Genomic DNA, 15,038 nt, shown 5'->3' with positions numbered 1-15,038 from the left:
TGACAACTACCGGTTATAAACTTCCAGGCATACTATTAAGCCAAGAGAAGTCATTGATGTCGAACGTGATTGCGTCCATGTCGAATGCTGCATCCTGCGCCAAGTAAGGGAAAGGCATATCAAAGGTCTCCTGTTGCTCATTGGTGATGTTGGGCACCGCTGCACTGGCATCCGAGCTTGGGAGAGCAGCTGATTGAGGTTGCTGATCCTGGAACATCTTGGTTGAGAGGATCTGAAGCGCCGCGGCACATCTCCGCGGAGAAGGCCCTAGGTTCTCGTGGTCATGGAGCAGAGCCATCGCTTGATTCCACGAGCGAGAGATGTCGAGAGAAGAAAAGACCGCGGGTCGTAGTCTTGCTGCTATGAGCACAGTTGCGGCTGTATAGATATAGAAGACACGGTACCACCAGGCTGGGAGTAGGCCGAGAGTGCCATCGTGTTGTTGGAATTGCACGATGAAGGAGATGAGACTTTGCGCGGCTTCTACGCAGACCATGGCGCACTGCTGAACGACGCGAGATGAGAGGTCATCATGGACCTGGGAGGTTTCCGGGCACTGAGAAAGGCAGAATCGAGTGAGCATAGGCCTGAGGAGCAGCATGCGTGCATGAAGGAGCCTATAAGCTGTCAGTCGTGGCTCAAGGGATGGTCAGGTTGACCATGAGCCAACTCGAGTCGCAAGTACTTACCTGATACGCAGGATTACCGCCTGCCTGCGGAAGACCTCATCCAGAGTAGTCTCAGGCTCGGCCATAGTCAAGAAGCTGGGCAAGTTCTTCTCCCATTTCGTCAAGCGCTGATCAAGCTGTAGAGCTTTCCCAAGATCTAGCTCTGTCCTATCCAAGGAGCGCTGGGTCTTGCTTCCAGTGCCGTTGGGGTAGGTAGGCGACTTAAGCGGCGATGTTGACGAGTAAAACGCGAGGACTGCGTGATTGATAACCTCGTAGAGCTCGAGCGACTTATGGAAAAAGGCCTGATACCGAAGCTTGTGAAGCTGAACGGCACCTAGCTGTACTTCGTCGACGCTGGTGACGTTGGTATCCGGGATCGAAGGTAGTACCACACTTGACGCTAATTGATCCGAGATCATCGCCGGGCGTCCATGTGTGATGGCAATCATTCTAGTCAACAAGTCAGAGGTGCCATGCGCATAAAGTGTGGTGTCAGAAAGAAACTCACCGATCCATCAGGATACATCCATGCCAAATTCTCTTCACGAGATCTCTTTCGGGCTCATTCGAGAGCTCTGATGCCGTCTCTGGCAAATGTAGGCCAAGGCCCTGAGCGATTCTCACGGCAGACCCGACAATCATCCACGTCTGGTGAGGATTATTTGTACTTTGGAGATACTGGCTCATAATCAACAGACACTGAATCAGCTCGATGGAGCCAGTGTCCCAAAGGCTCAGCTGTAGTAAGTTCTGTGCGCGAGTGAAGTATTCCTGGCTGGAGGAATCCCTCTGATCCGGAGGCAGTGACTCGATCAACTGCGTGGAAAGTGCGAATATGATGTTGAGGATGCTCACAAAGATTCGTTCATCGGCATCGAGGGAGGTACCAGCAAACAGCGCTCGATAAGAATGCTCGAATCTCTGTCGGTCCAGGAAGGGATACAACGGATCAACGTAGTACCAGTAGAGATCGGTCAAGTGATCAGCTTGCTTACGGGCTGGCAGGACATAATCGGCTTGTCCTCCCGCACCAGAGCCATTAAGAGGAAGTGTCGAACGGAAAAGAGAGCTTCTCACACTCCTATTCTCTGTCGAGGAGCCCAGCCTCGCATCAATGGCAGCTTTGATCTGGTTCGTGAAAGACCCAGCACTACTACTGCCAAAGTACTCGCCAGTCACCATGCCATCCTCGCGGACCGTGGTCATGGAATCAACAACTGAAGGGCTAGCATCGGAAGGAGTGATGGGGTGCCGTTCAACTCGACCTCGCCTTGTGAGGTCTGGACCCGAGGAGGTGGTCGACTTGGGCGTCGCACTCGGAGCCGGGCGAGAGATGGGAGGCATCAGGGGTTGCGCAAAGTTGGCCTCGGGCGTGTGGACGATCTTGGGCATTGCCCTTTCGGGATTGCCTGGACTTGCATCTGCAAGTTTACTACTACCTGAGAACGACTTCTCGGTCTCGGAGGTATAGGTGCAGCCGTTTCTCAAATCGGTCCTCTTCCAGCAGTTGCCGCACGCTATGAGTTGCTGTCAGCCGTAGCACGGGCAGAAACGCACGCGTTGCGCGGGCAGCTCATGAATCAAGGCAAAGCAGATGTTCTACAAATTTCCTAGCAAGATTCCAATCGACTTCAGTCTGACCTCGCGGGCCAAGACTCTCCAAGCCGCGTTTCCTTCACGCTGGAGTCTTCACCGATCACTCACCTGGGCGTGCTCCATCACACTTGACTTTCCTCCTCCGACATGCTTCACATGCCACATCAATCTTGATCCGCTTTGGCTTCGGCTCCATTGTTTTCTCCCTTTCCTCCCACCGGGCGCAAAGCGTGGGGGTAGATGGGCTCTTCCGCCGGAGACTGGAGTCTCTTCCCAGACGAGACAAAGCTCGGAATGACGGGCGACTTATCTCGGAAGCCGCAATGGCCTGGGAAATCTAGATTCAGATCATGGATCTCGGATTGACTTCGGTCGAGTAAGATAGACAAAGATTGCGGAGAATGTGCAGAGTTCGGGATGAAATGTTTGGATGGAGAAAGGTTGAAAGTCTGGGGATCACACCGAGTTCCGAGGCCACCTGAAGAACTCCTCCATACCTGAGACCACAACAGAAAGAAGCAAAGCATGGATCGAATGGTGGCACCAGCGAGAAGCGGAAAGCGGATCGAGTTATGATTTGTTCAAACGGACAAGTTCCGAGTCATGAGCCCCCCATCTTACCCCAGCTTCTTTGTCCAGCAACTCAGGAACTCTCCGTTTCTGCTTATTTTCTCATCTGCTCCCATTGCACAGCTCCGTCGACCACTTGCTGCCAAGGCGGCCGAAACTTGACAAAAATCTCCGAATCAGGTCGCAGTTCGGTGCTGCATCCGACATCCGTCAGTTGTGAGCCCCAACCGGGTACGCAGGGGAGAGACATCACCTACCCGCCCTCCAACAGACTCGTCCGGATGAGTATGTATCGCCCCTTTGCGGATGAGGGGGTCGTCCACAGCGGGGTTCCACAAGTGCGACAGAACGACTTTTCTTTTGGAGAACCACTGGATGTGTCGGCCAACGTGAAGTTGGAGATGAGATCGCTCCCTGAGAGGACTCGGACGAATTGAGTCTCAAACTTTGCAATCTGCCGCAAAAACCGAATTAGCAATCACTCTGGTGTTTTCAACAATTGGGAGTCTTACTATTTGGTGCGACCCACCGGCACTCTTGCTACAATGAATGCAAAAACAGGAGAGGACAGCGAGTGGTGTCGACGAAGTCTGGATCTCAATCCCGCCGCATAGGCAAGAACCCCGAAAAGAGGACGACATACTTCTGGCGGCGCTGAGAAGGAATACTGTCAAGGATCACGAAGGCTTAGTAGTCTGCTAAGTTAAGTAGGTTGACTGCGCGTTGCCTCCGGTAGCCACTTACTTGGGCAGTCGGGGCCTGACAAGACTTCAGTCACTCTTCTATGTGCAATGGAAACCCGGCCGGAACGCGCGATTGGCTTTCCGGCCAGCTGGGATACATCCCGAGACAATGGGACGCTAAGCAGAAGCGCCGGTAGGTGAACGTGGCATTGCGCGACTGACGTCGAAGTCTACCACTCTGCAAGTGTATCGCTCAACTCCCATCAGATGTCTTGGCTTAGGGGGTAACTTGCCTCGTCGATCGCATCATACTACTGGTCCTCACTGAGACAAATGTAGACTTGTCAGCTGGGGTCATGAAAGAACTTGAGATGTAGACAAGAAATTTGACAATCGATTGCAGTTCTAGTAAGCTCGCAACTACGTAGGCTTTCATCGACCATGGCTTGGCCTATTATCTTAGGCCTTCCTATCCGCAACATTCTCAACTTCAACAAACTCGTCATCAACCTTGTCGCTCCTAACGCCACTGCTGCCAAAGGCATGGTTCTTGCCGTCAAACACCTCGGCAATCTGCTCAAGCGAACGGCCCTTGGTCTCAGGGAAGAGAAGCCAGATCAAGAGCAACAGAAGAGCCAAAATGACGCAAAAGACGATGTAGTACTTCCAGCCCAAGTTGGCCATTCCAATGGGGTTACAGAACTGTCCGATAATGAGACCTACGAAAGTCGATCCCAGGGACATTGTCAACCCCCTTCCACGCAGAGTGTACTGGAAGATCTCGACCGGGTATGAGAGCAGGAGGGGCGACCAGGCGATATCGTAGAAGAAGTAGTAGATGAAAATAAAAGCCACCACGGCGTAGCCAGCTCGCTCGTCCTTGGTGTTGGTGAAGACGCTGGTGAGGATGGTCCAGATGATGTAGCATCCGAGCATACCAGCAGTCGAAATGAGGAAGAGCTTGCGGCGACCAATCCGGTCAACCATCATGGCGCCAGCAAACACGGCCGCGAACCAGTTGAAAACCTGAAGCAGGCCGTTGATGAGGGCCTGATCCTTGGTCTCGGTGATTCCGACGGTGTTGAGAACCAGCGTGAGGTAGTAAGAGATAACTCCAGAACCAGACCACTGGGCTCCGAGACCGGTGATGACAGCAATGAGCGTACGGCGACGGTTGGGTGCCGTCTTGACGAGATCGAGGTACGAAGACTCGCGCAACGCCTCGGTCTCGAGACGGACGTTTTCCTCGATCTCCTTGACCTCGTAGTCAACGAGAGGCGAAGACGCATCGCCGCCTGCGTGGTAGCGGGTGAGAATCTCTCGGGCTTGTTCGGTTTTACCATGGGCAATGAGCCATCTGGGAGACTCAGGCACGAAGTAGAAGAAAGCGAACTGGATCGCAGGAAGAGCTCCCTGCAAGATAGACGGAATCCTCCAACTCCAAGTTGAGGTCAGTCGGAATGTGCCATAGGTTGACCAAGCCGCTAAGATTGCTCCGAAGAACTATGGCAGGTGTCAGCTAAAGTCTCTTACAAGAGGTTTGACATAGACCTAGGTAGCTAGGGAGACTTACAAAGAAGGTATTATAGAGACTCGAGATCTTGCCTCGCTGGGTCGGGTAGGCAAGCTCGGTCACGAGAATAGGTGCCGGCTGCGCAATGAAGGCAGTAGCAGCACCAAGAAGCCATCGTGAAACGATGAACATGGGCAGACTAGTACTTGCGCCCTGGAGGGCAGCTCCGACGAGGAGAAGGAAGAACCCAATCCACATGGGCACTTTTCTGCCGTACTTATCCGCCAGGTATGTAGTCGGAATAAGGCCCATGATCTTGCCGATGGGATACACAGCGTTCATCGTTCCGAGCACGGATGGGCTAGGGCTACCAAAGTAACCGCGCCATTGCTTGATGGTCTGCAAACCGTTCATCATGGCACCTGGTTCCAAATGTTAGGATGGCACTTCACAAGTCTCACACGAAGCAGTGACATACCATCGAAGCCGACCGAAGCCGACGACAGCATGGGAACCAATAGAGTTAGGTTCAGCAGAAGCAAGTGCTTGGTACGATACCATGGTGCAGGGTTTTCGGGCAGGACCTTGAGCTGATGTTAGAGTTCATGTTCACATAGCTTCTGACTTGCGTCGTCTGTTGTTGATGCCGGCAAATTGAAGGGGAGACTCACTGCGAGCAAGTCAGACCCGACGGCCTGTGCAGCCGTCTTCTTGGCTGGCTTTGACTTGAGGAAGCCCATCTTGATTTTGTTGTGGTCGGGCTGCACTGAGATTGTACTGGAAGGCTGTTGGTTTCTTCAATGACCACAGTTGCAATCGACTTTGAAAGCAGTGAAGTCGCCGAGCCGGGATCAACTCGATGCCATTAGAGTTGAGTCGAAGGACACCTTGGAGATATATGCAAAAGTCAAAAGAGACACTGTCAAGAGCCGGAATGGAGGAGTTCCCAACTTCCCACGCGGCCAGCCCCCCTGTGTACCCCAGTCGACCCCGTAAAATGTCTGCGGTTTCCCCACGGGCGGTGGATTCTTCCCCAAGTTCATCGTTAGCTTGGATGGTTGACCCGTCGTGTCGGGTGAGAGATTCCATCACGGAACTCGGGAGTCGGATGGCAGGTCACGCTGACTAGACTAAACGAACGCTAGGTGACTATGGATAGACCTGGCTTAGAGTGAAGATGGACTAACGCCGCTAGTAGTAGAAGCGTCGGAGCGCTGGAGAACTGTCAAGCTGACAAAGACTTCACCTGGCCTACTTCCTACACCGACGGCAAGCCCCCCGAAGCGAGCTGCCCTAGTCGGTAGAATGGCTCACCTTGGTGCTCACCGAGCAGACTCACCGGGAAGAGTCCCCGAGCGCAAAAGTCTCAAGACTAAGCAGACTCTATGACATGCAGATAAGGCGAGTCATAAGTGAGCTTCCACGCTTCCCGAGGCCATGGCGTCGCGTTCTGAAACGGTTCTGCGGGGGCCGGCGATCAATGCTGCACGATAATTAAACTCGCGATCCCCAGACAGGGCCGACCATCCTGCCTTCCCCCTCACATCTCGCGTCGCTCGTCTCCCCGACACGAGAAATGATCCCGAACGACGAGGTTTACAGGAGTCATCTATCGTCGCAATGGACCCACCGCTGAAGAGGATGAGGATGGACATCGGCCGGGGCTTCCCCGACATGGGCATGGCGGCCGTTACTGGCGGATCGCCTCCTGGCCGCTCCGTCTCCGGCGTCGATCACGCACATGTCGAGCAAGCTGATCCTAGGATGCCGAAGCAGAGAACTTGGTCGCGCGCCTCATCTGCCTGTCAGACGTGCCGTGGCCGCAAGACGAAATGCGATAACGAGAGGCCGATATGCGGCTATTGTCAGAGGGTCGGGGCAACTTGCACATATATCGAGGACTCGGCTCCGGCAACGTCACTGTAAGTTTACTTTACTTCATACGGACTTGAAGTCTTAAGGCCCACGTCTGATCGACGGGTTCGGGTCACATACACTTTGCGGGGGATGGCCGCCGGTTCAACCGGATGGACACGTCATATCGGACTGATACTAATGAAGTGTGGATTGTTCCCGTTAGATGTCAAGGTGTTGGACCACGTTTGCTGGGAGCAATAGAGAACTTGGCCAACCTAATTCAACGCAACGAGGAGAACTTTCGCGCTATACCACAACTTAGCCGCGACCTGTCCGGTAACTCAAGCGACTATCCGGACAGTCCAACCTTCCAAAGTGGACGTCAAGATGGTCTCCTGTCTGGGCAAGATGGAGGTGCCGCGGATGAGGCCAAGAAGTCCATTCACCCCTCGTTATCGGATACCGCCGGACTGGACTCCGTGCTGGAGTGGCCAATCTTTCCTAAACCGGTGCCCTTCGCGATAGACCCCTTCAGCCATGCTTCCCCACGTGGGGAAGCCTTTTCCCCCAGATCGCCCCCCGCCATGGAGTTCTACGAGCTATCCCGGCTGGTAGACTTGTACTTGACCAATGTTCATCCCATGAATCCCATCGTCGATGCTCAAATGCTGCGACAGATGTTAAAGCAGGTCGCGGAAAACGGCCCTGACTGGTCGGCGTCTACCTGTATCGTTGCATTGTCTTGTGCCCTCGGCGCCATATCCCAGAGACCTGGGCAGAGGACGCCAAGCGGAACCCCTCGTGGATACTCCGTGGAGCCCAACCGTCATCTGGCGTCAAGGTATTGGTCAGTCGCCGAGAAACGACTGGGCTTCTCCATGGGTTCACCTGGATGGGAGTCTGTACAATGCTTGTGCCTTGCAGGGTAAGACGGCTCCTCCCGCGTATCTGACTTGTCATGGCTCTTGGTCAGTCGTACATGTAAGGCTGACTAGTATGGCAGAATCTGGCACATGTACAACATGGATCCCTTACAAGCATGGAAATGTTTCAGTATGGCGAGTAACACCTGGTATACTACTTCGCTCACAAACAAGTTTGTCTCTCCTTGGCATTGCTTGGATTTCCCTTGGCTGACATCCGTCTCAGACTCACCATGCCGGCTAAAGCCGAGACGCCTGAATTCACCCAGTCACTCTCAATGGAGCAAATATTGTACTTCACTTGCTTCAAATCTGAATGGTACGTCCTGTCCGGAATATGTTCCCGTAGTGTACTCGATCGTTGGCTAAGACTCAGTTGCAGTGAGCTGGCGTTTGAGCTGTCTCTCCCCGGTTCTATTCTCGCCGGTGTAGACTACCCATACAGTCTGCCCACTCCACCAACACTCGGGGTCATGAACCTAGATAACAAGGCCCTGATGATGGAGCAAAGATCCTGGTACTACTACTTAGCAGAGATCTCAGCAAGGCACCTGATCGATCGTTTCACTCAGGCCCAAAAGAGGTGCCCTCCCCACCCGACTGAGCACGGCATTGACCGCATGCTTGAAGTATTTGAGGTCTTTGATGCTCAACTATCAGATTGGTACGAGTCGTTGCCGCCGCCAATATCATTCCAAATACCCACCGGAGACATCGCTCCTCTGGGTGATGACCTTTGTCAAATGCTTCGTGGACGGTACTTGGCGATGAAGGAGCTTCTGTGCAGACCTTTCGTCCGGTTGGCTTCAACCATCTCCATCGCTTTAACGGTATCAGAACACATGGTCGCAAGGGTAGCGGAGCTTGCTTCGCGAGGTCTACAGTACTGTTTGTTCAGGATCCAGGCTACTTCGTCTACACCTCATCACGGCCTCTGGTTACAACTGAGGGGGTTCGTGACCTGTTCTCTAATTCTGACGGCCGCAGAGCGGGCACAGAGTATCCCGTCGTTGAATATGCCAACAAAGGTCACGTACCCTCAAAATTGGAAGCGGACGATCTTTGCTCAAAAGGAAATTCTGTCTAATTGTTGGGAGTTCGAGGAAGGAGGCATAAGCGACTGCGCTAGAGTGTTAGACTGGGCGCTTGCAAAGTTTACGGTCTGAACTCATGCTTACTCTCGAGGTACATAGTCACATTGTGAAGGGAAAAGGCATCAGATGTGTTCAGCCTTGGATGGACATAATCATTTCACGCGTTTCTTGAGCGCTTAAGCGGGGTGGCAAGGCTCTCGGGCCTTCACCGGTGGCATCGTGTCAAAGTAGCCGCTACGGGAACTGTCAAGGCCAATATTCGAACCTTTGTACAATAATGTACTTCTTCTGTATGTAAAGTCAATTTTATGTTATGATTTCAATCGAGGAAAGAGGTTAAGCTCTTCACTTGGCGTTCAATTAGCCGAGCGGTGCGCGAGACTCGGGTGGCGCCCGGCGCGTAGGCGATTTCATTGGGCGCTTCGCAGTAATCCGAACATCAGACACCGTTAACTGTGTTTTAGTCAAACCTTGACAGCAGGAGCGAAAGGGCGAGTATGCGTTAGGCTGAGTCTATCCTAGTGTACCGGGAACGCACGCTTGTCGCGGCACCTGATACCGAGAGATGTCAGGCTTGTATGTCGCAGCAAGGTTTGCTTAATGTTGGGACAGTTCTTTCGGGGCGGAAAGCCGATAGTCTGTCAGCACCCAATGTTTTGAGTTGACCGACTAGGTCGGACATTCTCCCCGCCTGCTATCAATCGGGATCCGTCCCCGTCTGCAGGCAGGCTCGCTCGGGGAAGTCTAGATGTAGTCACACTCCGGACTTAGCGGCCCTATTGGCCTTGATGAGGTATGTAGCTTTCGGTGTAACCACTCTTTTGGGGTTTGAGGAAGACGCACTTGGCTTGCTTGAATGGCCAGTGAAGATTGAGCTTTGTCTGGGCCTTGTTGGCATGTCTCATATTCCCTGTCTATCAAAGCCGTTCGAGGCGCACGGTCACAGATGTGGCACCTGTCAGGTTCATGCTAGCCATCAATCGAACGGAAGTCCGAACGACTTGCAGATCCTTCTAGTTGATAAGTAAAGGCAATACTTCGTCGGGCTCCTATCTCCAGCACTCGCGGACTCGCAAGGGAGTTACTTGTCAACTTCAGTCATAGTCAGTGCCATCGCATCGGAACGATGGCCAAACGACACTTCTACATCTCGTGTCAGACGGCCAGAGAGCTGGATGAAAGGTCTTTGGTCGCTAATTACTATGAAAATAGCCATCTTACCAAAGTCTCAACCGATCCAGCCTTCACCTGATCATCTCAGGCAACAACACCGTGGACGCATGCGGTCTGCCAGGAACTCCAAGAGAACGGCTGTACAACAGAGCCATTGTACCCAAGGTCAATACCTGTTTGCAGTGTCTCAAGGCCTCCGAGCGGCGTCGCTTCCCAACCTTCAGTAACCGGTCCATCTTCAGGATCGAGTACAAATGACAACCACAAGTCCTGCATCTCCTCGCTGACTTCATACTCAAACGCTGTAGAACTCTGACGAGCAATATCATGTGTTCCAAAGATAAGCGGGAGTTCTGCAGAATGAAATGCGCCCTGGCCTCCGGGCATGATATTGGTGAAGTTGGAGGAATACATGTAGCGGTAGGTCTTGAGACCAGCCACATTTCGCAGACTGGTCTCGTATTGCGCCGGGCAGCCGAACAGATTGTCTGGAACCACGTCGGATCCATTGGTTGGAGGGATGGTAGTGCTGCCGGCGAAGTTCCATTCATCCCTAGTCGAACCAACGATTGAGGGCTTCCCGATGACAAAGTCAGCATGGCTATTGTGTGCCTAGACGGGGTTGACACTTACACCTTTAGCAACTCTCCGGTCCAAAGTTCGGTTCTCGTAGTCAGAGAACTTGGTCTTCTCGTCCACAATAACGTTGAATGTCAAATTGCCAGCTTGATCGAGGTACTCTTGTATCTTCCGGAAGGGAATCTCCCTCAAGCAGCCAAGCTCGTCTTCTTGACATCCGAATGCGGCTGCAAGGGAAGAGAAGTTGCCATGTACTGCATCGTCACTTCCGATTGGGATGAAGGGTGATCCCGAGTTCTTGATAAAGCCAATGGCAATGGGATCGTCGGGGTAGGCGTATTGATAGTACGAGACTGATCCGGCTCCAGCACTCTGGCCCCAGAGAATAATGTGCTCAGGATCACCTCCAAACTGTGCAATGTTGTCTCGCACCCACTCCGTGGCCAACCGCTGATCCAGAAGCCCTAGATTCTGTTGCGTTTGTTCAAGGCCTGCGGCGTTCGGGAAACCCCAAAGCCCGACGCGATAGCTGGATGATCATGTTAGTAAGACGTTTCAGCGGCAACAATCATATCTCTTACTTTATCGCAACGACAATATGCTTCTGGCTTCTCTGAACCCATCGGGTGGGAGTTTGATAGGCAATATCATTACTTCCCTGTTATGCCTTTATTAGAACCTGAGTACGCACTCACAAACAGCGCATGAGGGAAATATGAAAGGAAGGTACGATACCGCACCAAATCCACCGCCGTGAATCCATACAACAACCGGGAGAGCCTTGGATGAATTGACCGGAGTCCATGTATTAAGTGTCAAGCAATCCTCGCTGGTGCTATTCGGCCGAATCAAGAACTCAGCAGCCCACGCGCCTCCGGTGCCAGGCGGATCCGTCTGTGGACAAGACGGACGTCTCACTGACGCATCCAAGGTTCCGAAAGACTCTTTGGGCGAGGCAGGAAGCCATCTTCGCTCTCCGATGGGCGCTTCAGCGTAGGGAATGCCATAAAACTGCGCGACTCCTGGTGCTGCTGCATCTTGAAAGCCGGCGACGATGCCCTGTTTCGTTTCTACGCTCGGGCCGGGTAATGCGTGAATACTGGGCATAAAGATGCTGCCTAGCGCCAAAGAAGCGACCAGAGTGAATGGCGTCCAGATCTGCATCTTAAAATTTGGAAGGAGGGTGGAACTTCAGATCATGTTGAAGGATGGAAAAAATGCACCACCTTCCCCTTTGATGTAGAGGATCTGGATCTCATACTTTTATGTAGGTATCAACTCGTAAGTCCGAAGCTACAGCGAACATGTATGCGAGGCTTCACCCACTTCTCCGCGTATTCTGAGAAGGCGGGGAAGCCCACCGAATGCCGAATGTGGAGTCGAGGGTTGTTAGCTAGTTGGCGGAAGAATTAAATGTTACCTTGAGAAGAAGCCGGCTCGGTAGGTCTCTCGGTATTGACGATTATCGTGGCGACATCCACCCTGCGATCGGCTTCTCCAATTTCAACGAAATTCCGCGATCATACGTCAAGGGGCAAAACTCCACAGGCTACCCTCTGATTTGAGAAGGAAGATTTCGGAGCCACGAGCCAGTAAACTGATCGAGTAATACTCCGTACATATCGTCGGATTTCCTATGGTAGGTTCTTTGCTCGTACGCTTGGCTTCATCCATAGTGATCCGTTTGACCCGAACCGAACTGCTTGACCCCAACCGCTTGAGCCGAGCCGAAGCCTCTACAAGAGACCCATATTCGAAGTCATGAAAATTGTGACTGTAAGCAATTTCATCGTGAAATATCGCCAAATTCTATTCTAGAGCTTATATGTTAGAAGCCGGCCATACACATATCACCTGTACTCTCAAGTTGCCGCTCCGTTTGCTCATTTGCTCGTTTGCTAGTGCAATGCAAAACTCACTCATAAGGTATGATCGGCCGCTCTCACTCAGTCTGAGAAAGTATTCTGTCTCCGCAAAACTTATTTCACCGGCCAAGAAGCACAGTCGTGAAATCCTTTTCAAGTCTCGAGACAATAAGTACTCAATTTATGTGCCAGACGAATGGCGGAAACATACATGACGAGGTCGAGTACTTGATATTATAGTGGCTCAGATTGTCGGCTAGCCTCTGTTGATGGATTGTGTCTGTTTTTGAACTCTAGGCTTGTCTTACAAGCCACTACTTTTATATACAGTCGACACCCGGTTCAAGATTGCTGGCCCTTTATTGTAGTCGAAAATCTGTCACTGCCACGTGTGGCGCTACCCATTATAATACCGCTATCCACGAGACGGCTGCCAGTCTTGTAAGGCACTTAGATACGACCCCGTATAGGTCTCGCACCAAGATAAATCGAGGCCCATCCATCATAGAACAGCGAGTGTCTGGAGTTTGAGAGAGAACGGTCAAAGACAAGCGCAGTATAAGAGAGGTACAACAGCAGAATAATACGGAGTACACGGCCAACGAAGTGGAATGGAAGAGAGAGGCAACTTTCCAAGTCTAAGGAGAAGCACTGCAGAACTGCAGAACAAAAGGAACTGGCCAGTGCTGACAACTCAACGAGTCGTGGCTCGGTAATAACAAATTGTAAGCACGGTTGACTCAAGTCATCCTCGGGCTATACTTTCCCAACAGAGCCTTCAATTATCGAGAAAATCCTCGTTTCAAGCAAACCTTGCCACATCCATGGTGCCAAGCGAATTAATGCTAGGATTCAAGTCCTGCTATTGCAATTCTCTTGTGGATAAACAGGCATCGCAGCCCTGAATGTCCGTCGAACGAGGATTCATCGGCGATGAGTTGACTTCTGCGGGAGTGGATCGGTAGTAGAAGCGGGATACTGTAGTGCAGCTAAGATTAATGGATAAATGTTTTCCAGATGGCGAATTGCCCCTGATTTATTGTTCCCCTAATGTTCGCCATCGTCTGAGTTCATCACATCCCTGACGAAAGGCGTACCGCTGTTCTTCCTAACAGAGCAAAATGAGAAGGTGCATTTATTCACACATAGACCACAGTGCCAGCCCGCCATACTACAGAATTCTTGTTTTCAAGGATAAGCACTTAACTCAAAGAGACTAGACAACGAATATTGCATACTGAGGGAACAAAGAGCTCGCCATCTTGTGTTCCTCTTGACTATGAGAATATATTGTCTATCTTGGCGATGACTGCGTTAGGCAGTTCGACCTTGCTTTCTCGATGGACCGTGTTATGGCACCCACTGTACGAGACTCTTGATGATCTATGGGATAGTCACGTTGACAAGGTACCAGGAGTGGGGTAATCGATAAATCGAAGAAGCAACAAGTCGAAAATTGAGAGATCGGGAGCAGCCTAATCAGTAGACCCACGGTGCATTTGAATCATTCTCCAGCGCCGGTAGTATCTCCCGTCATAAAACCCAGATATAGGAAGACCGACTCGGACTCTGCCATGGCAGCGGATCCAAGCCGGCCAGGGATTGCGCTATCTCCACTGGACACGCTCCTCCTTCCGCAAGGAGATAGTGGACCGAACGGCTAAAGTCATCTTCACGTCGTTGCTTCATGCTCTTTGCGTGCTTTAACTACCGTACGATGTTAACAATGCAATTCCGCACGGAAGTGTTCTACTTCAGGGAGGTCAGACTACAAAATAGAAAGCATTGAACGATGGGGTCGCAATCTGAAGTGGCAATGCTCTATTCGGTCGGTAGACCTTAATCACCTACACATGAGCATCGCTGTTACCATCGCACCACCTTCCCAACTTCGCAAATGATGTGATATGATTCGGATTGATGCCATGGCGATACCGTCAGTGCTTAAAACATATAAGCCAGCGAAGTCATCCGCTTAGCTTGTCATGAAGGCTTTGATATTCCCAAACAACGACCCTTTCTTACCGGATCATTTCCTACTACCTTACTTTCCAAAGAATCCTCTTTGTCATCGTCATGAAGGTCTCTATGATCCTCGGCTTCGCGTCTATCGCTGCCGCTCTGCCCGCCGTGACCGCTCCAGCTGAGACGCGCGACGTCGTCGTGAGCGACAAGTCCTTGGCGAATGAGCGCTCCGCCCAGCCCCTCGAAGATGCAGGCATCGCCCCAGTCTTGATGGCGAGGGAGAATTTTGAGAGAGTCGTCCCTTGGCCTACTACGTCTGTCATTGGCGGTGGCACTAGCTTTCAGTACAAGGCAGAGCCCCTCGGCAACGACCAGTTCAAGATCACCTTCTACCACAGCGCCCCGTTCAGCACTCTCACCTTCAAATACACCGTCTACGCCGGCGACGGCATCATCGCAAGTGAGACTCTGTCGGCCGGAACGAGCTCAAAGTCTGTGCAAGTCAGCCGTATCGGCGAGAGTTTTCGCATCGTTATCCAGTCGGTTTAA

General features: G+C 52.0%; 6 protein-coding genes across 6 annotated transcripts; 2 read left to right on the top strand and 4 right to left on the bottom strand.

Moving 5' to 3' along the window:
- Positions 1 to 13: 13 nt before the first annotated feature.
- Positions 14 to 2,463, bottom strand: CTAM01_12218 (fungal specific transcription factor; the record flags this gene model as incomplete). Its single annotated transcript, XM_060528225.1, has 4 exons — positions 14 to 617; positions 690 to 1,121; positions 1,180 to 2,188; positions 2,376 to 2,463. 4 exons carry the CDS (start codon positions 2,461 to 2,463, stop codon positions 14 to 16), a joined length of 2,133 nt encoding a protein of 710 aa, XP_060377126.1.
- A 468-nt stretch (positions 2,464 to 2,931) lies between these two features.
- Positions 2,932 to 3,478, bottom strand: CTAM01_12217 (uncharacterized protein; the record flags this gene model as incomplete). The annotated part of the gene is made up of 3 exons (XM_060528224.1): positions 2,932 to 3,031; positions 3,095 to 3,291; positions 3,350 to 3,478. The coding sequence occupies 3 exons, from the start codon at positions 3,476 to 3,478 to the stop codon at positions 2,932 to 2,934; spliced, it is 426 nt and encodes a 141-aa protein (XP_060377125.1).
- A 501-nt stretch (positions 3,479 to 3,979) lies between these two features.
- Positions 3,980 to 5,773, bottom strand: CTAM01_12216 (lactose permease; the record flags this gene model as incomplete). The annotated part of the gene is made up of 4 exons (XM_060528223.1): positions 3,980 to 5,023; positions 5,094 to 5,455; positions 5,512 to 5,623; positions 5,705 to 5,773. 4 exons carry the CDS (start codon positions 5,771 to 5,773, stop codon positions 3,980 to 3,982), a joined length of 1,587 nt encoding a protein of 528 aa, XP_060377124.1.
- A 194-nt stretch (positions 5,774 to 5,967) lies between these two features.
- CTAM01_12215 (uncharacterized protein) lies at positions 5,968 to 8,979 on the top strand (the record flags this gene model as incomplete). The annotated part of the gene is made up of 7 exons (XM_060528222.1): positions 5,968 to 6,108; positions 6,430 to 6,445; positions 6,547 to 6,955; positions 7,114 to 7,815; positions 7,894 to 7,986; positions 8,040 to 8,132; positions 8,196 to 8,979. The coding sequence occupies 7 exons, from the start codon at positions 5,968 to 5,970 to the stop codon at positions 8,977 to 8,979; spliced, it is 2,238 nt and encodes a 745-aa protein (XP_060377123.1).
- Positions 8,980 to 10,164: 1,185 nt separating this feature from the next.
- On the bottom strand, positions 10,165 to 11,823 carry CTAM01_12214 (uncharacterized protein; the record flags this gene model as incomplete). The annotated part of the gene is made up of 4 exons (XM_060528221.1): positions 10,165 to 10,656; positions 10,714 to 11,188; positions 11,241 to 11,317; positions 11,395 to 11,823. The coding sequence occupies 4 exons, from the start codon at positions 11,821 to 11,823 to the stop codon at positions 10,165 to 10,167; spliced, it is 1,473 nt and encodes a 490-aa protein (XP_060377122.1).
- Positions 11,824 to 14,600: 2,777 nt separating this feature from the next.
- CTAM01_12213 (uncharacterized protein) lies at positions 14,601 to 15,038 on the top strand (the record flags this gene model as incomplete). Its single annotated transcript, XM_060528220.1, has 1 exon — positions 14,601 to 15,038. One exon carries the CDS (start codon positions 14,601 to 14,603, stop codon positions 15,036 to 15,038), a length of 438 nt encoding a protein of 145 aa, XP_060377121.1.

Source organism: Colletotrichum tamarilloi (assembly GCF_030869305.1).
Source record: "Colletotrichum tamarilloi strain Tom-12 chromosome Unknown Scaffold_73.1, whole genome shotgun sequence".
Taxonomy (NCBI): domain Eukaryota; kingdom Fungi; phylum Ascomycota; class Sordariomycetes; order Glomerellales; family Glomerellaceae; genus Colletotrichum; species Colletotrichum tamarilloi.
This window is presented reverse-complemented; position numbering and strand designations above follow the sequence as displayed.